The sequence below is a fragment of the Callithrix jacchus genome, chromosome 17 (genome assembly GCF_049354715.1).
Source record: "Callithrix jacchus isolate 240 chromosome 17, calJac240_pri, whole genome shotgun sequence".
Classification (NCBI taxonomy): Eukaryota; Metazoa; Chordata; class Mammalia; order Primates; family Cebidae; genus Callithrix; species Callithrix jacchus.
Window position 1 is genome coordinate 75,885,482 of NC_133518.1, and position 21,902 is coordinate 75,907,383.

The 21,902-nt window shown below is 50.1% G+C and overlaps 1 protein-coding gene and 2 pseudogenes across 12 annotated transcripts in view; 2 read left to right on the plus strand and 1 right to left on the minus strand.

Annotated features, from left to right (window-relative positions):
• The window catches only part of PLCD1 (phospholipase C delta 1), a 45,478-nt gene that overhangs the window by 22,509 nt on the left and 1,067 nt on the right, over positions 1 to 21,902 (minus strand). For 3 of the 12 annotated variants that reach the window (XR_008477558.2, XM_035278510.3, XM_035278507.3), the window contains exon 1: positions 604 to 791. Coding sequence is in view for 7 of the 12 variants with exons in the window: in XM_035278510.3 (XP_035134401.2) it covers positions 604 to 700 (97 nt within the window). In the remaining 5 variants the exon portion in view is untranslated. Of the gene's footprint in view, positions 1 to 603; positions 792 to 5,639; positions 5,788 to 6,026; positions 6,713 to 9,402; positions 9,592 to 12,850; positions 12,937 to 17,861; positions 18,039 to 18,367; positions 18,655 to 21,902 lie in introns of those variants that run through there. The other 9 variants (XM_054247212.2, XM_078354649.1, XM_035278514.3 and 6 more) reach the window with 6 other exon arrangements.
• On the plus strand, positions 12,836 to 13,890 carry LOC100409691 (small ribosomal subunit protein uS2 pseudogene; annotated as a pseudogene).
• On the plus strand, positions 18,095 to 18,579 carry LOC100410410 (developmental pluripotency-associated 5 protein pseudogene; annotated as a pseudogene).

A 21,902-nucleotide genomic window follows, 5' to 3' on the forward strand; every position in this document is an offset into this window, starting at 1 on the left:
CATCGGTCATACAGTCACACTCAGTTGAACTATCACAACAGATTATATGCTGTCACACCGGGTTACAAGCAGCCACCCTCAGTGCCACAACGTCACGCACTTGGTTTCACACTACACACTATCATCATTACACGCTGCACAGCGGCCCCACAACAGACAACAGGCGTGACAGAACTACTCAGCCGGCACGGGGTCCCATACTAGACCACCACTATCACACCCATCACATACAGGCACACTTTTGCACAGGATCACACTGGAGCACAAACTCTTGCAGATCGCCTCAGTGGTTATACAGTCATACCTGTAACACACCAGGCCACACACCCGGTGCCTCAGATATTTGTAAACAGGAGAGCGTCGGGTGACAAGGGATGGAGAGCTTTGGAGGAGCTGAATTAAATCATGAAAAGGGGTAACTAATCACCCTAGTACTCACCCCTGCAAACACTGCCCCACAGTGGGTCACGCACTCACAGAAGTACTAAACACGTCCAATTAAAGGCTCCAAGGCAAATGGCCCCGAGCGAAGGGACAAGTGGTGGGCGTCCTGCCCCAGCTGCCTTCCCATTCCCCGATCTCGGAGTGCCCTGCGCCCCTTACCCAGCCTCTGTCCATTGAGCGCCGCCACCTTAAGGCTCTGCTCCTGCAGGTAGAGCTCCCTGGAGCGGCTCCGGCTCCGGATCCCCAGGCACTGCATGGTGCTCCTCTGCCCCTGCCCCTGCCTGCGCGGAGCCGGGTCCGGGACAGCGCCGCTTCCAGTGTTTTATGCTCACAGCACCAACTGCTCCGGTCCAGGGGGTGGAACTGTGTGGCCCTGGAGGGGAGCAGGGGCGGAGTCCAGGAATGGGAGGGAGGAGCTAGAGTTCGAGAGGAGGGGCCACTCTGGAGGGGAGGGACGAGAGGGAAATCTGTAGAGGGGTGGAGTCAGACCCTAGGAGGGGGAGCTAGTCCTCAAGGGGCAGGACCTATGCCCCCTGAACCGAGAAGTGAGGGGCATGGGGGGAATCAGAACACAGGAGGCGGAACAAGAAGAAAATCTGGACTAAGGAAGGTGTAGTCAGACCGTAAAAGGCTGGGCCATCCAAGAGGGGTGGGAACAGTGCCCCCTAGAGGTGGGGCGAGAGCTGCGTCAAGGTGTGGGTGTGGATAGGGGATGGATCCAGAACCCAGGAGGCTGGGCCGAGGAGATGCCGGGCCCTGTAGAGGCGGAGTGGGGAAAAATCCATAACCCAGGAAGCAAATCTGTGTCGAAGGCCAGGGACCACAAAGCGGACTAGGGGCGGGGCCAGGGCCAAGGCGGGGCGAGGGAGGGGCCAGGCCCAGAGGCGGAGCCAGGCCCAGAGGCGGAGCTCAGACCGGGAGCCTCTGCTCCAGAGGCTACGTGGAGGCAAAGCCACACCCAGGAAGCAGCCCAGGGGCGGGGCCAGGGCCCAAGAGGCAAGCCTGGGAGGATCCCGCACTGAAAGGGCGTGTCCAGGCAGGGAGGGGCGGGCCCTCGACTTTGGAGGTGGCGCGGGGGCAGGGCCAGGGCCCGACAGGCAGTAAGGGCGAATTCTAACGCCACCTCGCAGGCTGGCGCAGGACCGAAGGGCCGAGTCTGGGGAGACAGAACTGAGGGGAGTCCCAGTGGGCGGCAGTCTAGCGGGGATCTGAGTGGGGCGAGGCCAGGAGGGAACGGGGACGATCCCGGGCCAGACACCCAGCCCCCCAAGTATTTTACTTCGATTGCTCAACTAATTCATTGCGACTCAGCTTGCGGTTGCCTCATTTGTGAGCCTCAGGAGGGCCTGTTTCCTTGTCTCGGTTTGACCCCAAGGTGCCGAATGCAAACGGAATTCTTGAAAAAAGGCTAAACTTAAGATGAGCCCATTAACCCAGGCTGGCTTTCACGAATACATGAGAACGACTGTAACTTTGCACAAAACTTCGCTGCCAATATGCTCGGAACAGTGGATCCTTTCATGTACATGACAACCTCCCTTTCATTCACCCAGCAATTATTTATTGAGCCCCTACTGTGTGCCAAGCTCAGGACACCACCCAGAGGCCTGACTCACTCTTTTACTCCCGGCCTCTGAATAGTTCCCCCCAGTTCGCTTCACTGCCGCTCCAGTCACCAGCATTGAGGGTGCGTCACTGGCAAAGCCAGTTATTGGCTCAGACAAGCACAGCAGTAATAACAATAAACTGAAGCGCAGAGTAACCTGCCTAAGGTCATACCAGAGAGAATAAATCATGAGCAAGGTTAGTTAGTAGATGGGCAAGGCAGATTCGTTGAAATATGAACACAGAAAAGCTATTCTTTGGAGAGGGAAGCAGAGTGCAAGGGAAGCCTGTGTTATGGAGAAACTGCCCAGGAGTTCTTAACTGGACCAAAGACCCCTCAGGAACCTGTGGATAGAATCACATCTCAAAATAACTGGCTTCCTTTGAATTCTTAGGTACTTCATTTTCTGCATTTAAAAACATGCTCCTGGCTGGGCGCAGGGGCTCATGCCTATAATCCCAGCATTCTGGGAGGTCAAGGCGGGCAGATCATTTAAGGTCAGGAATTTGAGACCAGCCTGGCCAACATGGAGAAATCCTGTCTCTGCTAAAAATACAAAAATTAGCTGGGTGTGGTGGGCAGTGCCTGTAATCCCAGCTACTTGGGAGGCTGAGGCAGGACAATCGATTGAACCAAGGAGGTAGAGGTTTCGGTGAGCAGAGATGGCATGAACTATACTCCAGCCTGGGAGACTCTGTGTCAAAAATAAAAAAATCATGATCATAGAAGGGGTCTACAGGCTTCACCTGACTGCCAAAGTGGTCTATGACACAAAAAGTTAAGACTGACATAGATCCGTGTGTGCCTGTGTAGCATGGGTCTGGAAACCCAGGGACAGACAGGTTTTGAACATAGGTGAGTGAGGAGCTGGCCACCCCAACTTACTAAGATACTCTGGAATCAGCTCTTGGAGGACTGGTTTTTGCCATAAACTAGAATTCCTATGCCCATTGGTGTTTATGTTCCCCACACCCTCTGTGAAACATGTATTGCTATCCCATGGATGATTCTCAGGCCCATAGTAAATAGAAGCAAAGCTAGGACTGGAGCCCAGATCTCCTGGGGCCAAGATGAGGCCCCTCTATTTTCTATTTTTTACAAATAGCAAGTCTTCCAGGGGGCAAAAGGGATTGGGTATAGGAAAAGTTTGTGTGTGTGTGTGTGTGTGTGTGTGTGTGTACGTGTGTGTGTAGGGGGCGGTGTTCAGTGAGGGGAGAGCCCTGGAAGGTGATGTCCTTCTGGGCACATCAGGGGACCTGCTGGAGAAGCCAGTCCAGGCACAACCAGAATAAAAAGAGTGGAGGAAGTAAAGTGAGGGAAGGAGGATGGAGGTTGTAGCATCAGTGTAAGGGCTTCAGAGGGCCTAGGAGTTGGGCGGCTCCTGAATCTAGTTCTGGCCCTATTTTCCCTGTCTAGTAACTATCTTACGATGCCCCATCATCTCCCAAAGAACTAGACAGCGGCTCGTAGGGCATAGAAACTTGGCGAGGGGGCACCCTGCAGGCACACAGCGCTCACTGGGTACCAGGCACTGTCCTAAATGCCATGTAATCTTCATAGCAACCCTATGAGGCAGATGGTATTACCCCCACTTTACAGGGGAGGACACTGACAGAGAAGTCAAGGAATTCGTCTGAGATGAGAAAGCCAAGACTTGAATTCAGGTACTTTGCTTTCAGAATTGATGCCAGTAAACTCGACCTCTGCATGCATCTGGGGTGAGGACAGAGGGGCATCTCATATCTAGGTGAGCCCTATATCTCCCCAGGCCTCTCTGGGCTCCTTCCAGAGAGTATGGAGCCCCAAGCCAGAGAGAGTGGGCCTGCAGCACGCACAGTGCTGGGGCATCCACACTGTGGAATGGATACAGACCCTCTGATGCAAGTGTAGACAACTTGGAACAGCACTGAGCACAGCGACCACCCCCTCCCACCAATGATTCTCCTTGACACGTTCTTATTTCCCCATCTGGTTTGCAGTGTGGTCAGAAGGCAGTTAAGGTAGGTAATTTTGGGTGATCAGCTAGAAGTGGCAGGGCCCTCAGGGAAACTAGCTTGGGGTCACAGTGTTTACGTCAACCCTTAAGGAAAGGCTGGACTGAGGCATTTGGGAAGCTGGTCTCAAATGGGGTGGGCCAGGGCAGCCAACCCCATGCCACAGGACTGAGAGGTCCTGACTGAGCCTCTGTGTGTCTTCCTCCATGGAAAAGATATCAGGGCTACCTCAGGAGAGAAACTGACAAAGGCACAGACACTGAGGATGAAGCCTGTTCCAACAGGAGCTGAGGAACGACACTGCACCAGAGGGAAAGCAGAGGTCTCCACTGTGTTCTCTGAGCTGCCCAGCCTCCCATCTTGCTAGCCTGGCAGGCACACTGAAGACACCTCTGCCCTGAAGAAAGACAAAGGAGTACTGGAAGGGCCAGGGACTCCATGACTCATCTAGACAAGGTGATTTTAAGGAGTCTAGGCTACTGGAATGAAGGCAACAGCTCTGGGAACAGAGCAAGGTCTCTCTGAGCCAGGAGGACCAGGTCTGGGCCAACTGGGAAACAAGAGATAGGCTGGAGGGCTCTGCTCTTCTCTTTCCCATCTATTATGTCCATGAACAGTTTAGATGGATAGGTGGTGGCCACTAAAGTCTCCAACCCCAAGGTACTAGGAAAGAGAGGGGGATGCAGTAAAGCAGCGACTGGCATGAAAGGAGCAGGGTTTGCGGAGCTGGCAAGTGATCCGGAGGGGCAGGAGGGCAAGCCCCCGCCAAGAGTGGGTGCGTCCCTGGCCTGGAGCAAACAGGCGCCCAAAGTTACCTGTCCCAAACTCCCCTCTCCCAGAAGGCCTCCAGACCTGCATTCGGGAGCCCAGGCTCCCCGCTCGCTGCTGGAGAAACGGCGAAAGGGCAAAGAGCTGGCTCATATCGGAGGAAACAAAGCCCCACCGGACAAAGGCTGGAGCAGGCAGCTCCGGCTGAGACCTGGCCCTACGCCCCCAGGAGAGTCGCAGATGAGGGGATCAGGCTGCTTCTCCCAGCCTGAGCATCGCTATTTCTGCGCTGGGCAGTTAAGGCTGCACAGCCCGACCAGACCACGGTTAACCTTGGACACCTCCTCGCCCCACCGTCTCACCCCCCACTCCGCCACATCCGGACGCGGTCCAGGCACGCCAGGGCTTTGGGGAGCCTCGGGGGCAACCCGGACGAGGCAAGGAGAATTTGGTCGTTCTTGGATGCTGTTTCCTTCCTCCTCCGCCCCTCTGTCCAAGCGGGACCGTGGAACCCAGACGTTCACGACCAGGACAAGGTAGCCCGCGAGGCGAAGGGAAGTCTTCAGACCCGTGCCGCCCCTCCCACCCCCAACACGACCCCGGACCAGATCTGGGACAAGCCTGGGAACGCCCAGGGTCGTGCCGACAGTCCCACCCAGGGAGCCGTGGGCTGAGATTTTCCGAGTCCCGGCGAGGGGGCCGAGAGGCTGGCCCGGGGCGGGGTGGAGGCGGCCGAAGGAGCTGGGGGCTCCGGGTCCAGGGCCCGGCACGGCTTTCCAGGCATTCGCCCAGGCAGGGTCTCCCGCTGGCGCGGGCCGGGCACTCACCGTGCAGGGTCAGGAAGTTCCCGCCCGAGTCCATGCCCCACGGGCGGCGCAGCGGGAGGGACACCGCGGGACTCACGTGAGCGGCGACGGTGCCGGGTCCGAGCAGAGTGCGGTGAGGGGATCCGAGTGGATCGGGTGGGAGAAGGCCGAGGGTGGGCCCGGACTCCGCCCCGCCCCCGCCAGCCTGCGCCCCCGCCCCCTGGGCCTGCCAACCCGCGCCTCTCCCCGCCCCTCCAGGGGACGCTGAAGGGAAGGCAGAGCTGGGGGCCGTGCGGACCGGCCAACCCCGGCAGGGCGAGCAGGCGCACCCCGACCAGAAATAGCCAGATCCCTCCAGCCCAGCTTCCTCCCCCGCCACCACCCACAGGCCGCGGGCCCTGTCATTACCGCGGGCAGTCCGGCCCCACGCCCTGCTTGTGGGCGCCTCGCTGGGTTCAGGGTGATGCTGGAAAGAATCTGGCGTCATCCCGGGGAAGGGATCGTGTAAGGTCCGACGCCCAAGCGGGCTGCTGCGCTGGGGAGACGCGGCGTCCAGGCTTCCAGCCACTGCTCCTGTATTTGCTTTCCCTTCTGCGAAATGGGTGCACGGACACGACTAGGAGGTCTTCAGAGAGCAACACCTGGACCTTGTCGGCAGGAGGGTCCCCTTCCCTCCCTCTGGGAGGTTTCTAACCCTAAGAGTAGCCTTTGGTGGAGTGTTGTGGGGGGGAAGGAAGGGGGAAGCAAACAGGTACAAAGTTCACTTCGGAGCCCCTCATATCCCAAAACCCAGCAATCCATGAAGCCGAGGGGGAGGATCCCCAGTGTACCTTCAGGTAACCTCCCAAAGGGCCATCCGGGCAAGGTCCCTATGCAGACCCACCCCCCCAATTCTTGGGACCCAGAAAACCCTCTTTGTAAGTTGCCCAGACACCTCTCCACCCCAGCCCCTGGGAGGGTTCCTGGATCCTGTTGCTCACCACCCCCTTGGAGAGTCCTTTGGGAAAACTGGGCTCATGGGGTCAGAGAGCCCCCAAAGGGCCCCCCAGTAAAGCCACCCAGGCCTCCTGGGCTGATAAGGCCAATGTGAAAGTGTGGCAAAGCTAGCTGGACCAGCTTTGCCGGGAGGAGGCTGGGCCCTCGTGGGCCTGGGTGGCCTTGAATAAGGGAAGTGAAACAGCTGGAGGGCATTCTTCTAGTTCTGAGTGCCAAGAGTGGGTCAGGACCTCCCGGCTTTTGAGAGACCCTACTCGGCATGCCTCCTAGTCTGCATGCCCCCCACTCTGCATGCCCCCACTACTCAGCATGCCCCCCAACTCAGCATGCCCCCCAACTCAGCATGCCCCCACTCTGCATGCCCCCCACTCAGCATGCCCCCCTACTCTGCATGCCCCCCAACTCTGCATGCCCCCCAACTCTGCATGCCCCCCTACTCGGCACGCCGCCCCACTCGGCACGCCCCCCAGTCTGGACCCCCCCCACTCTGCATGACCCCCACTCTGCATGCCCCCTACTCTGCATGCCCCCTACTCTGCATGCCCCCTACTCTGCATGCCCCCCCACTCTGCATGCTCCCCCACTCTGCATGCTCCCCCACTCTATATGTCCCCCCACTCTATATGTCCCCTCACTCTGCATGCCCTCCTCCACGAACGGGGCCTCACCCCTTCCCAGCACTCAGCTCCTATCCTGTCCTGCAGTACGAACAGCATGCCCTGGGCAAGCTGTCAGGTCCCTCCTTGCTTTCCCTTCCATCCAGGGCCATACTCCATGTTTGTTGAGAGATGAACAAATCCATACTGGCAGGCCCTACTTTGGATGTCTATACAGAGGGCCAGGGCAGGGGGAAGGGAGAATGGTCCCCTTCTCTGTCCTCTGGGAGCCTTCTCAGGCCTTGAAGCCTACCACCTGCACCTCTGACACTCCTGGGCCTGCATGCCCTGTACTCAGCAAGTCAGGTCTTCTCAAGTTCCTCTCCTCTTCCTAGGCAGTGTCACAATGAAACTCTGACACCAGGAGTGGGCACGGCTCTATCTCAGGCATCATTCCTATGTATTCACGTCATCTCCCAACTCAGCCCCAGGCCCTAAGCCAGGGCATTTACCTGGGAGAGTCTTGTCTCCCTCTGACCCTGTTCCATGCGGGGGCTGCAGCCAGGCTGTTCCTTTGCATGCTCCAAACCCACCTCACAGAAGCCCACCTCTGGCCTCTGGCACAGACACAGGAGCTGCAGCCTCCTCTCTAGCCCAGGGTTCTTGGGCAGGATGGGCACTGCTGACTCAGAGCTGGCACATGCAATCAGATTCTGCCAGAAATGACGGCTGGGCCCCACCCTGCTCAAAGAGAAACCCAGTATCCTCCCCTGTCTGTGGGCCCCTCCTGGCTCTCACAGGACGGGAGGTGCTCTGCTGGTTCCTGCTGCGGGTAAGCCTGTGTGGTAGGACCTGACGTGTGGGGAGGGGCTGGAGCTCAGGAGGAAAAGCGGCTTTGTCCCAAGTCACAGAGTTGCTGGATTCTGCTCCCTCTGCCTTTACTCCCTCTCCCTCAACTCCCAGGGCTGTCTGTGGGCCAGCCCTGGCCAGGTGCCAAAACTACCATCCTCAAAACCCAGTTCCCAGTTGCCTGTGCAAGATGCCCTGAGATCCTGGTGACTCAGAGGGCTATTTGGCAGGCTTAGTGTGGGTGCACAGAGGCCCATACATGCTCCAAAGAGCAATTCTTTAATGGTGGAGTTTCTGGCATGTCACTCTCCTGACCATGCCCAGTCTTCAGTGTCTGTGTGCGGGTGGATGCGGTGATGGAGCTTCTGGGATCACTGGAGACAGGGGAGAGAGACCAAGTGTTGGTGCCAGTTCCTGCTTCAAGCCACTTTCCTTGGTCCCTCTACCACCACCCTCTCTGGGGGCCTGGGGAGAGAGTATTATCAACCCAGGACTGCCAACTTTCAGGATGACCAGGCTCCAAGTGTGCTTCAGGGCTGGCCCTTTCCAGCCCCTCCTGCATGGAATGCAAACCTAGCCCGGCCTGGCCGGGGGATAGCGTGCATTCTACCTACTCCCTGTCTTTAGAGCTCCTGGCTCCACGATATGGGGTGAAGGGACTGTTTAAATCTTGGCTTTGCAGTTTCCTGCTGTTAAGACTTTCGCCTCTCTGTGCTCCTCCATCAAGAGCTATAATCATCCTTAGAATTGGCAGAAATAATGGATGGCAAGTACAGGGCACAAATAAGTACCTGCTAGAAGGCCAGCAGAATCCCATCTTCCCGTAGCCATCCTCTGCCTGGCCTCCTCCACAGATCCAGGTGGCCAGAGCCTAGCCTGAGGCAGGTGGTCTAAGGGGTGCCCCTGCTGCTTTTGAGGGCTACAAAACCCCCAGAGGAGCTCTCTCCAGAAAGTCATGGGCCCAAGACCCAATGCATCAGGAGGCAAAGTGAAGGCTTGGGAGCAGCTGTGGCAAAGTGAACGTCCTCAGGTCATGTGGGGCCAGACCCTCAGGTCCTGACCATGCAGGAATCCAGGATGCCATAGTGAACCATGAGGTTGCTAGGCCTGCTGGTAGTCCCAGGACAGTATGGGATTATTTGGGGCTACTATTCCATAACTAATATTTGTGGGATTTAGTGTACATTCATTTGTGAATGTAACTGTGATGTTTATTTCACTGTAGACTGAGTCCCAATGCTCACCTCCACCCCAGAAGCAGAATATAGTGCTTGGTGTCAGGGAGCAGTCAGGAAACTTGCCCTCAGACCCCAACCTGAAGGAGGAGGCGGAGGCTCACTTACCTGAGGGAGGAAGGACACTTAAGGGCTGTGTGAACTGAAGACACCCACATTTGAAAACTGTTCTGCTATGTCACTTATTCAACAGGTATTTACTGAGCAGCTACTGTGTACTGGGCACTGTTCTAGAGGCTTGGGAATCATCTGTGAGCAAAACACACCGACAGCGCCTGCCCTCTTCGAGCCTAAATTCTAATGGAAAGGAAAGAGACATTATAACAAACATAAGAAATGAACTGTATAGTATATTAGCAGGTGACAAGCAAAATGAAAAAGTGGGATAAAGGAGTTCAGAAATGGGATAGGGCTAATTAATTTATTATGTTTTTGAGATGGAATCTTGCTCTGTTGCCCAGGCTGGAGTGGCTGGCGAAATATTGCACAAAATATTAGTAAAGTTATAAATTATAGTCTCAAACCTTTTGGAAGGCCAAAAGGTTTTATTGGGACAGGTTACTGGACATGTTAGAGGAGAGATGGGGATGATAAAAAGCTTTTCCAGTTTAAGTCTGTTTACCCCACATCCCTTTGCCTCTACTCTGTTGACTCATGTAAACTTTGTGCCGAATGGTCCTCTCTGGGGGAAATCAAAGGGAAATTACCCAGTAAAGTGTTTATTCTGGGCCCAAAACTTAAAGCTTTTATCATTCATAAAACCACTCGTTTAACCATGTTAATTATTCATAAGTGTGTTAACTTAAAACTTCTTGTAAAATTAATAATAAAGTATGTAGAGTAGTCTGGGTCAATTGGTTGCATTTCGCCCTCTAAAAGCAGCCAACAACCATCCTTAGCCCACTTCAATCACTACAATGGTGTGAAAGTACATTCATTCATCCATCGTTAAGTCAAAGTCTGCAGGCCAACCCTCTGCAGGTAGTGGACATCTCAGGTGGTGACCCCAATGTGATACCTACGTCACAGCAGGCGCTCAAATGCAAAGCAAACCAAGGTAATCATCATTGCGAAGAAGGAATGTCGAACCTCCCAAAAACCAAAAAGTAAAAAAAAAAAAAAAAACCACACGGTCAGGTCAAGTAGTAAGTCATTGGTACCCTCTGGGGATTGCCAAGCTCAGGGAGGCATTGTTTCAGGTTAAAAATTCATCATAAAACAGCAGTTATCATCTCAATAAAATAAAAGTACAAAACGTAATTCAAGTTGCTGTTCTCCAAGATCCATTATTCCAAGGAAAAATATAAAGCTCTAAAAAACAAGTAAAACAAATACCTAGGAATACAACTAACAAGGGATGTGAAGGACCTCTTCAAGGAGAACTATAAACCACTGCTCAAGGAAATGAGAGGGCACAAACAGATGGAGAAATATTCCATGCTCATGGTTAGGAAGAATCAATATCGGGCCAGGCGTGGTGGCTTAAGCCTGTAATCCCAGCACTTTGGGAGGCCGAGGCAGGTGGATCACGAGGTCAAGAGATCGAGACCATCCTGGTTAACATGATGAAACCCCGTCTCTACTAAAAATAAAAACAATTAGCTGGACGTGGTGGCTCATGCCTGTAATCCCAGCTACTCAGGAGGCTGAGGCAGGAGAATTGCCTGAACCCAGGAGGCGGAGGTTGCAGTGAGCCGAGATCACGCCATTTGCACTCCAGCCTGGGTAACAAGAGCGAAACTCTGTCTCAAAAAAAAAAAATAAGAAAAGAATCAATATCATGAAAATGGGCATACTGCCCAAAGTAATTTATAGATTGAATGCTATCCCCATCAAGCTACCATTGACTTTCTTCACAGAATTGGAAAAAAAACAACTTAAATTTCATATGGAACCCAAAAGAATCCTCATAGCCAAGACAATCCTAAGCCCCCCCTCAAAAAAAAAGCTGGAGGCATCACGCTACCTGACTTCAAACTTAACTACAAGGCTACAGTAATCAAAACAGCATGGTACTGGTACCAAAACAGAGATACAGACCAATGGAACAGAAGAGGCCTCAGAAATAACACCACACATATACAGCCATCTGATCTTTGACAAACCTGACAAAAACAAGCAATGGGGAAAGGATTCCCTGTTTAATAAATGGTGTTGAGGAAACTGGCTAGCTATATGCAGAAAGCAGAAACTGGATCCCTTCCTTACACCTTATACAAAAATTAACTCCAGATGGATGAAAGATTAAACATAAGATCTAACACCATAAAAACCCTAGAAGAAAACCTAGGCAATACCATTCAGGACATAGGCATGGGCAAGGACTTCATGACTAAAACACCAAAAGCAATGGCAACAAAAGACAAAATAGACAAATGGGATCTAATTAAACTTAAGAGCTTCTGCACAGCAAAAGAAATTATCATTAGAGTAAACCGACAACAGAATAGGGAAAAAAATTTTTACAATCTACCCACCTAACAAAGGGCTAATATCCAGAATCTACAAAGATCTTAAACAAATTTACAAGAAGAAAACAACCCCATCAAAAAGTGGGCAAAGGATATGAACATTTTTCAAAAGAAGACATTTATGCAGCCAACAAATTTGAAAAAAGTTCATCATCACCGATTACCAGAGAAACGCGAATCAAAACCACATTGAGATACCACCTCACGCCAGTTAGAATGGTGAGCATTAAAAAATCAGGAGACAACAGATGCTGGAGAGGATGTGGAAAAATAGAAACACTTTCACACCGTTGGTGGGAGTGTAAATTAGTTCAACCATTGTGGAAGATAGTGTGGTGATACCTCAAGGATCTAGAAATAGAAATACCATTTGACCCAGCAATCCCATTACTGGGTATATACCCAAAGGATTATAAATTATTCTATTATAGAGACACATGCACACATATGTTCATTGTGGCATGGTTCACAATAGCAAAGACTTGGAACCCACCCAAATATCCATCAGTGATAGACTGGATAAAGAAAATGTGGCACATATACACCATGGAATACTATGCAGCCGTAAAAAAAGGATGAGTTCATGTCCTTTGCAGGGACATGAAACTGGAAACCATCATTCTCAGCAAACTGACACAAGAACAGAAAACCAAACACCACATGTTCTCGAAGTGGATGTTGAACAATAATAACACATAAATACAGGGAGGGGAACATCACACACTGGGGCAGGGTGGTGGGGGCAGGGCTAGGAGAGGAATAGCAGGGAGTGGGGGGATTGGGGAGGAACAGCATTAGGAGAAATACCTATTGTACATGACGGGGTGACGGGTGCAGCAAACCACCATGGCACGTGTATACCTATGTAACAAATCTGCACATTCTGCACATGTACCCCAGAACTTAAAGTAGAATAATTTTTTAAAAACATGCACAAAAGCATCCCCCCAAAAAAACTACAGCTATAAAAATTTGTCTTAAGCAAGCAGCATTACAAAAAAACTCTTAGCCCGCCAGTTATTAATAATCGGCAAGGCAATAAGGTGTATATTTATAAAAAAAATTTTTTAGCTTTTCCACGCTACCTGCCGAGGGCTCCAAACGGCGTTGTTCTGGATTCCTGTCGTAACTTAAAAGGGAAACTTTCACGATGTCCGGAGCCCTTGATGTCCTGCAAAGGAAGGAGGAGGATGTCCTTAAGTTCCTGGCAGCAGGAACCCACTTAGGTGGCACCAACCTTGACTTCCAGATGGAGCAGTATATCTATAAAGGAAAAGTGATGGCATCTACATCATAAATCTGAAGAGGAGCTGGGAGAAGCTTCTCCAGGCAGCTTGTGTCATTGCTGCCATTGAAAACCCTGCTGATGTCAGTGTTCTATCCTCCAGGAATACTGGCCAGAGGGCCGTGCTGAAGTTTGCTGCTGCCACTGGAGCCACTCCAATTGCTGGCCGATTTACTCCTGGAACCTTCGCCAACCAGATCCAGGCAGCCTTCCGGGAGCCACGGCTGCTTGTGGTCACTGACCCAAGGGCTGACCCAAGACCCAAGGAGGCGTCTTATGTCAACCTACCTACCATTGCTCTGTGTAACACAGATTCTCCTCTGCGCTGTGTGGACCTTGCCATCCCATGCAACAACAAGGGAGCTCACTCAGTGGGTTTGATGTGGTGGATGCTGGCTCGGGAATTTCTGTGCATGCGTGCCACCATTTCCCATGAACACCTGTGGGAGGTCATGCTTGATCTCTACTTCTACAGAGATCCTGGAGAGATTGAAAAAGAAGAGCAGGCTGCTGCTGGAAACCCTGTGAGCAAGGAGGAATTTCAGGGCGAATGGACTGCTCCAGCCTCGAGTTCACTGCTACTCACCCTGAGGTTGCTGACTGGTCTGAAGGCGTGCAGGTGCCCTCTGTGCCTGTCCAGCAGTTCCCTACTGAAGACTGGAGCGCCCAGCCTGCCACGGAAGACTGGTCTGCAGCTCCCACTGCTCAGGCCATGGAATGGGTAGGAGCAACCACTGAATGATCTTAAGCTGCTCTTATGTGGCCTCTTAAACAACATATAAGATTCATGGAAAATAAACATCGAGTTTCTTAAAAAAAAAAATAATAATAATAATAATTTTAAAGGCTTTACAAGCCAAAGCCACACAGCCAAGCAAAAGGAAAAAAAGGCACTGGCAGAAAAGCTCCTCCCAAGCCGGCCAAGGTGGAAAAAGCAAGCAGCGCCCAGGCAGGGCCAGCATGGCTGCCTGCGGTCCAGGAACCCACAGCGCCTGCTGCTCCCCACACGTGTCCCACAGTAAGATGTCCTGTGTTCTTTGCATACAAGCAACATCCCAAATTGCAATTCTTAGCTGTAATTTAAGTTCAATTTAAAAATTTGTAAAACCTTTTCTAATATTAACCACTGCTGTTATTCCAATCTTACCCTTAACATGGCTCTTTTAAAATCCAACTTAAGTAAAATAATAACCTCTAAAAAAAAAAAAAAAATTACAAGAGGCCCACAAATTAGTTAAAAAGCAATTAAAAGCTAAGCATGTAAAATCACACATTACCTTTTAAAAAACATCTTTAATCCAAATTAAATATTTATTAATTTATTAAATATTTATCAAAAGTAAAAATGTTGTGCCCATTCTCAAAAAGTTAAAAAAAATTGTATGTAAGTGTAATAAAAACATATGCATAAAAAACTAAATAAAAATAGTCTTTGCTCTAATAGTCAGTCATTGTTTTCAAAACAGTTTGCCAGTTTAAAGTCCACAAACTTGGTGAGCCTAAAACCTCAACTGCAAAGTTTAAGCCATTCTACCTATGGCTTTAAGCACGTAGTTAAAAATACTCTTTGAGTCTCTGCCTCCAAAAATATTTTCAAATTTCCTTTTAAATTTCATATCACCAATTTCGGCCTGCCATCTTTTTTTTTTTTTTTTTGAGACGGAGTTTCACTCTTGTTACCCAGGCTGGAGTGCAATGACGCGATATCGGCTCACTGCAACCTCCGCCTCCTGGGTTCAGGCAATTCTCCTGCCTCAGCCTCCTGAGTAGCTGGGATTACAGGCACGAGCCACCATGCCCAGCTAATTTTTGTATTTTTAGTAGAGACGGGGTTTCACCATGTTGACCAGGATGGTCTCGATCTCTTGACCTTGTGATCCACCTGCCTCAGCCTCCCAAAGTGCTGGGATTACAGGCGTGAGCCACCGCACCCGGCCTTTGGCCTGCCATCTTAATAAATTATGCAGTCAACTGCTAAGTTATAATCCTAATATCATCAAAATTCCTTTAAAACGAAAAAGCAATTCAAAGCAGTACTGCACTTCTCCATACCTACTACTTTAGCACGGTTTACTAATGGGTAAAGTAAACCAAAGAAAGCTGCAGTCTAATAAAAACCACATAATTCAATCCATCTAAGTTTGCTAACACTCAAAAAGCAAAAATTAAAGCCCTAATTCTAACATCTCAAGCCTGTAATCCCAGCACTTTGGGAGGCTGAGGCGAGTGGATCACAAGATCAAGAGATTGAACCATCCTGGTCAACATGGTGAAGCCCCGTCTCTACTAAAAAATACAAAAAATTAGCTGGGTATTGGTGGCACGTGCCTGTAATCCCAGCTACTCAGGAGGCTGAGGCAGGAGAATTGCCTGAACCCAGGAGACGGAGGTTGCGGTGAGCCGAGATCGCGCCATTGCACTCCAGCCTGGGTAACAAGAGCGAAACTCCGTCTCAAAAAAAAAAAAAAAAAAAACAAAAAACTTTTTCCGCTCAGCCCATAAATACAGTAAGTAACTTGGCTTCTCAGTGTATCTATTACAAAATATTAAAACAGCTTTAAAAAGTCTAATCTCAAGCCCACAGCCACAACGTCACTGCTTAATCAAAACAAACAAAAAGTTTTAATGAAAAAATTTATGCAAGTAAACTGTATAAATGTTGTTTTAAAAGTCTAAGCAAGTTTTAAAACATTAACTTTAAAAAAACGTGTGTGTAAACATATTGGTTAAAAGTTAAAAGGTATCATCTAGTTTTTCTATAAACATTAAAATAAAGCACAAGTTTTTTTAAAGTACTAACCTCTTTACAAAAATTCTAAAAAGTCTCTTAGCAGTTACCAACACTAAAATTTCCAGTACACCAGCACCAGCCAAAAAACTGCGTCCTCATTAAAAAAACTTAAGCCAGCCTTTAAAAAACCTGCAAAACAATGCCGCTTCCTCAAAACCACACAAGCCTTTAAACATCACCTAAAAAATGCTAAAAAAAAAAACCAACGTCAAAACGCTAAAAGCTAAGCAAATCCTGCTTAAAATTGGTTGATTTTTTTATTCCCTCACTTTGCCTGCAACCTGTACTTGCCACATTCTACCAAGCCCATCCTCTAATCTACATTCTTCTGCCTTGTAACTTAAACTAACAGCCCCTTCCTAGCTTCTAACGACACAACTGCTTAATTTAAAAAGTTAACTTACCCTCAGTGAAGTTCCTCATTAATGGCATACAGTGAACTGAAACTCCAGGTAACACTACAGGTCAAACAGAACATTCAGAGTTCCGCGTACAGGTTTCCTAGTCTCAGCCATAGTCACCCTGGCCACCGCCAGCCTTACGGGGCATCTATTACTAAGTCAGTACAAGCAGCTGCCTTTGTAAATCCTCTAGCCAAAAATAATGAAAAGGTGTGCGAAATCTGCTCTCCTAGTTAAAGCACCATTCCTGAACGTCGCTCTTTAACCAAAAAAACCTATTGCTAATTATACTCATAATTGTCTTGTTATTTGTTAATCCTAAAATGCAAAGCCAAAATAAAAGCAAAAACCACCTCACCGAACAAACCCATGGCTAAACTCATCAGTAACCACCAAACAACAAAGCCTAATTTTATTATTATTCTTTTTTTAAAAAAGACAGGATCTCGGCTCACTGCAACCTCTGCCCTCCAGGTTTGAGTGATTCTCCTGCCTCAGCCTCCTGAGTAGCTAATATTACAGGTGTGTGCCACCATGCCCAGCTAACTTTTGATTTTGTTTTTTTTTTTTTTTTTTTTGAGACGGAGTTTCGCTCTTGTTACCCAGGCTGGAGTGCAATGGCGCGATCTCGGCTCACCGCAATCTCCGCCTCCTGGGTTCAGGCAATTCTCCTGCCTCAGCCTCCCGAGCAGCTGGGATTACAGGCACGCACCACCATGCCCAGCTAATTTTTTGTAATTTTAGTAGAGACGGGGTTTCATCATGTTGACCAAGATGGTCTCGATCTGTTGACCTCGTGATCCACCCGCCTCGGCCTCCCAAAGTGCTGGGATTACAGGCGTGAGCCACCGCGCCCGGCCAACTTTTGTATTTTGAATAGAGATGGGGTTTTACCATGTTGGCCAGGCTGCTCTTGAACTCTTGATCCCAAGTGATCCACCCAGTCTGACAGAGTTAACGTTTTAAAGGGCTTGATCAGGCTGGATCTTCTGGGGAAGGTGACATTCAAGCAACGACTTGAAGGAATTGAGACTGAGACATTTAGAGATATGGATTCCAGCAAAGGATTCCAAGCACAGGGAAAACACCCTGAGGCAGGAGGGCGTCTGGTATGCTGGAGGAAGGGCAAGGCGGACAAGGCCAGTGTGGCTGGAGATAAGAGAGCAAGGGAACTGGGAAGAGGGGGTGGGGTGATCACGGGAGGAGAATGAGAGGTAACCGGGACCAGGTCCTGTTGTGTCTTGTAAGAATTCACCTTTCATGGCCGGTGGGGCACAGTGGCTCACACTTGTAATCCCAGCACTTAGGAGTTCAAGACCAGGCTGGCCAACATGGCAAAACCTAGTGTCTACTAAAAATACAAACAAAACAAATTAGCTGTGTGGGGTGGTGGGCGCCTGTAATCCCAGCTACTCAGGAGGCTGAGGCAGGAAAATTGCTTGAACCTGGGAGGCGGAGGTTGCAGTGAGTCGAGATGGCACCATTGCACTCCAGCTGGGCAATGGAGCAAGACTGTCTCAAAAAAATGACAACAACGCAAAATAATTCAGCTTTTACCTTGGGAGAAATGGGGAGCACTTGCAAGGCTTCAAGTCAGGGAGGGGCGTGATCTGACTAACCTGAGAGAATCCTCTGACTGCTGGAAGTCACCGTGGGGGGACAAGGGCTGGAGCAAGAGCCCAGTGGGAGACTCTTGCAGTACCCAATTCAGGTGGGAGTGGATGGTGGCTCAGACCTCGGAGGTAGGGTTCCAGATCCATTTTGAAGGTGGAGTCAACAGGAATTACTGGTGGGGGCTGTGAGAGAAAGAGAGGAGTGGCTCCCATTAACTGAGATGGGGAAGGCCGAGGAGGAGCAGGAACTCTATTTCGCAACTGTTTGAGGTGCTGGCGGGGCGCCAGGTGTGAGGCTTTCCCAGCCCCGTGGCTCCCCCGGCGCCTTACGCCTGGCTTGTGCTGGAGCGTGGTTTGGTGGTGAGCGTTATAAGATGGGAACGCTCCCGGAATGTAGAAATATCCCACCGTGGGTGAAAGTTCCCGAAGACCTGAAAGATCCAGGGGTGTTCCCGGTCCGGACTCGGCTGCTAGAAGCCATGATCGGCCGGCACGGATCTCGGATCCCTTACCTCGAGCAGAGGAGCAAGGCCATGCTCCAGCTGAAGGCTCTGGAGTCTTCAGACCTCACTGAGGTCGTGGTTTATGGCTCCTATTTATACAAGCTCGGGACCCTGTGGATGTCCAGTCCATGGCTCAGTGGCACCGCCAGCGCCAGGAGCGAGGGATGCTCAAACTTGAAGAAGCCATGAATGCCCTAGAACTAGGCCCTTGGATGAAGTGAACCAGCTTCCGGCCAGGATGTAGAGATTAGGTTGTGGCCGTGATTTCTCCAGCTTGGTTTAAAATCTGCTCCAGCCTGCAGTTAAGAGAAAACTGTCTGTTGAGGGGTCTCTGCCCTTGGGTCCGAGTCTTGTAGTATCTCTCTGATGGTTGCCAATAAAAAGGTTTTTTTTTTTTCTTTTTTAAATAATAAGCCAAGCAAGAATGTCAAGAACATGATGGATGTATCAGCCTGGAGTTTGGGAGGGAGATGCGGGCTAGGGACGCACTCTGGGATACGGTTCAAACCGGTTTAAAGTGTCCGTGAACTCTCACGTTTTGCAAATGGGATTATATTCTATAATCTTTTTGGAGGGCATTTTGGCAGTATCTCAACTGCTAAAATGTACACACCTTTGGCCAAGCCCTTCTATGATATTATCTCACAGAAATACTGTAGAGCAATGCAAACTATGCACAAACATGAACAAGGTTGCTCATTACAGCATTTTTATAGGCGCAAAAAAACAAGTAGTTCTCCCTGAGTTGCCATAGGACATAAGTGAAAAACACAAATGGCAGGACAATATCCATGTGTAACATCATTTCACTCTTTTTTTTTTGAGACAGAGTCTCACTCTGTCACCCAGGCTGGAGTGCAGTGTACACTATCTCAGCTCAGTACAAGCCTCCCAGGTTCAAGCAATTGTTGTGTCTCAGGCTCCCAAGTAGCTGGGATTACAGGCATATGCCACCACACCTGACTATTTCTAGTATTTTTAGTAGACAGGGTTCGTCATGTTGGCCAGGCTGGTCTTGGACTCCTGGCCTCAAGCAATACACCCGCCCAGCCTTTCAAAGTGCTGGGACTACAGGCATGAGCCACCACACCTGACCTGTTTTTAAACAACTTTTTAGGGCCGGGCGTGGTGGCTCACGCCTGTAATCCCAGCACTTTGGGAGGCCAAGGCGGGTGGATCACAAGGTCAAGAGATTGAGATCATCCTGGTCAACATGGTGAAACCCCCGTCTCTACTAAAAATACAAAAGATTAGCTGGGCACGGTGGCGTGTGCCTGTGATCCCAGCTACTCAGGAGGCTGAGGCAGGAGAATTGCCTGAACCCAGGAGGTGGAGGTTGCAGTGAGCCGACCGAGATCACGCCATTGCACTCCAGCCTGGGTAACAAGAGTGAAACTCCGTCTCAAAAAAAAATAAAAATAAAAAACAACTTTTTAAATGTCTTGACAGATATCAGTGTTTGTGTAGGCAGAATAAAACAGCTGAAAGTAAGCAGAAATACTCTAATAATTTTGGGGAAAGGACTGAGAAGAGGACACTTTCTTTTTATTATTTATGCACTATTTGAATTTGCTTTTATACACAGGTGTCCAAACTTTTGGCTTCCCCAGGCCACATTAGAAGAATTGTCTTGGGCCACATATAAAATACACTAACACGATAGCTGATATGCTAAAAAAAAAATGGGGTCCATGCATAATGTTCATGATATCCACTGCCACAGATAAGCAAAAACATCCTTGCAATTAAAAAGTTGGACATCCGTGAAACTCTGAAATTTAAGTTTAAAAAAATATGAAAAACAAAGGCTCATGCCTGTAATTCCAGCATTTTGGGAGATGAAGGCTGGAGGATTGCGTGAAGCCAGGTGTTTGAGACCAGCCTGGGCAACACAAGGAGACTTTGTTTCTACAAATAATTTTAAATATTAGCTGGGCATGGTGGTGCAGGACTGTGGTCAGAGGCTGAGGCAGGGGGATTGCCTGAGTCCAGGAGGTTGAAGCTGCAATGAGCTGTGATCATACCCCTGCACCCCAGCCTGGGTGACAGAGTGAGAACCTGTCTCAAAAAGAAAAAGGCAGTGAAAAAAATAAAAAGTTAAGGCCAAAAATGTGTGTGGAAACCCAGAGGTAAACAAACGAACAAAAATGCAGTCAAGAGAACAGGTTAGAAGATGAAGACAGCATCTCACAAGGAATTCCCTTTGTGCTGAAGTCCCCAAGGAAGTGGGGCTGAAGAGCGGTTCCAAAAGTGACCTGAGCCCTGTTCCCCGCGCAGGGTCACAGCCATTCATTCCTTCAGTCAGCCAGGGAACAAACAAAAATTCAATGCCGGGCATGGTATGATCAGGGATGAATCCAGTTTATCAAGCAGAGAGATACTGGTAGAACAGGAACCCGAGCGTGGAGACAGGTGATGCACAGAAGAAACGGGAAGGCAGGGAAGAGAGTCTATCAGTCGGAGCAAATGGGCAGCAGCACCAGAGGCTGCTGAGAGGTCAAGAGAGATGAGGGTGGCCGAGAGGTGGCTGTTGCCACTGGAGGGACCAGAGGGTGCTGGTGACTTCAGCCTAGAGCCAGGGGGTGGGAGAGGTCATGCAAGGCTAAGGGAGACTCTCCCAGGCTAGTCAAACTCTGTGACTGTCTCTGAGGCTATCTAGAGGCAGGATGGAGAATCCAAAAGTAATGACAAGGGTCTGTTGTCCTGTCCGTCCCTGTAACAGGGAAGGGGGCTATGGAGCCTCCACAAACAGAACTGCTCCTAAGTGACAAGACCACCCAATTAGGGCTCCATTTGCCTCATTAGAGCAATGGAGGCCTGCTGCACTCCTCTTCCTACCCACAGCTCCCTCTTACACCATTGGGGGCTTGCATGTGTACGGAAAATTGGAGAAATGCCTGTTTGCCAAAGCTTCCTCCACTTCCCTCCTCTTCCCCCCACCATAGCCACCCTTTTAAGTCAGCCCTGGGAGGACAGACTTAAAGAAGGGGACTGCATAGGCCCTGGAATACACTCAGGACATGGACACATACTTTTGGGGTCCCAGGTACCTAGAGGGCGGGCATGGGGCACATCATCTTGGCCCTGTGGTCTCTTACTCTGTGGGAAAGAGTACAGTTGGGGGACAGCCAGAGATGGTCCTTGCATGTACACAGTCCATGGCAGGCCACCCTGGCTTCTCAGCTCTCAGGACAGAAAAGGTACTGGAAAGGACAAAAGAGACAACCAGGCCCAACCAACAGAAGTAGAATTGGAAGTAGCACAGGTGTGTGGGCAAGCATCCGAGCACTCATCTCTGGAAGTGGTTTCAGGATGTAAGGCAAGCAAACTCACCGTGGAGTAAAAAGTGGTTATATCGCTTGTGAACAAAAGCCATCGTGTGCAAATGACAACAGTCAATATGATGTCACGCTGCTGCCCTGGACAAACAATCCTCTTCCCCAATCTCAGTGATGCTCTCATCACCACCTGATCGCACACACAGGACACCTGGGAGTCGTTCTTGGTGTCTGTTTCTCACCTCCCATTATCCATCAGCAAGTCT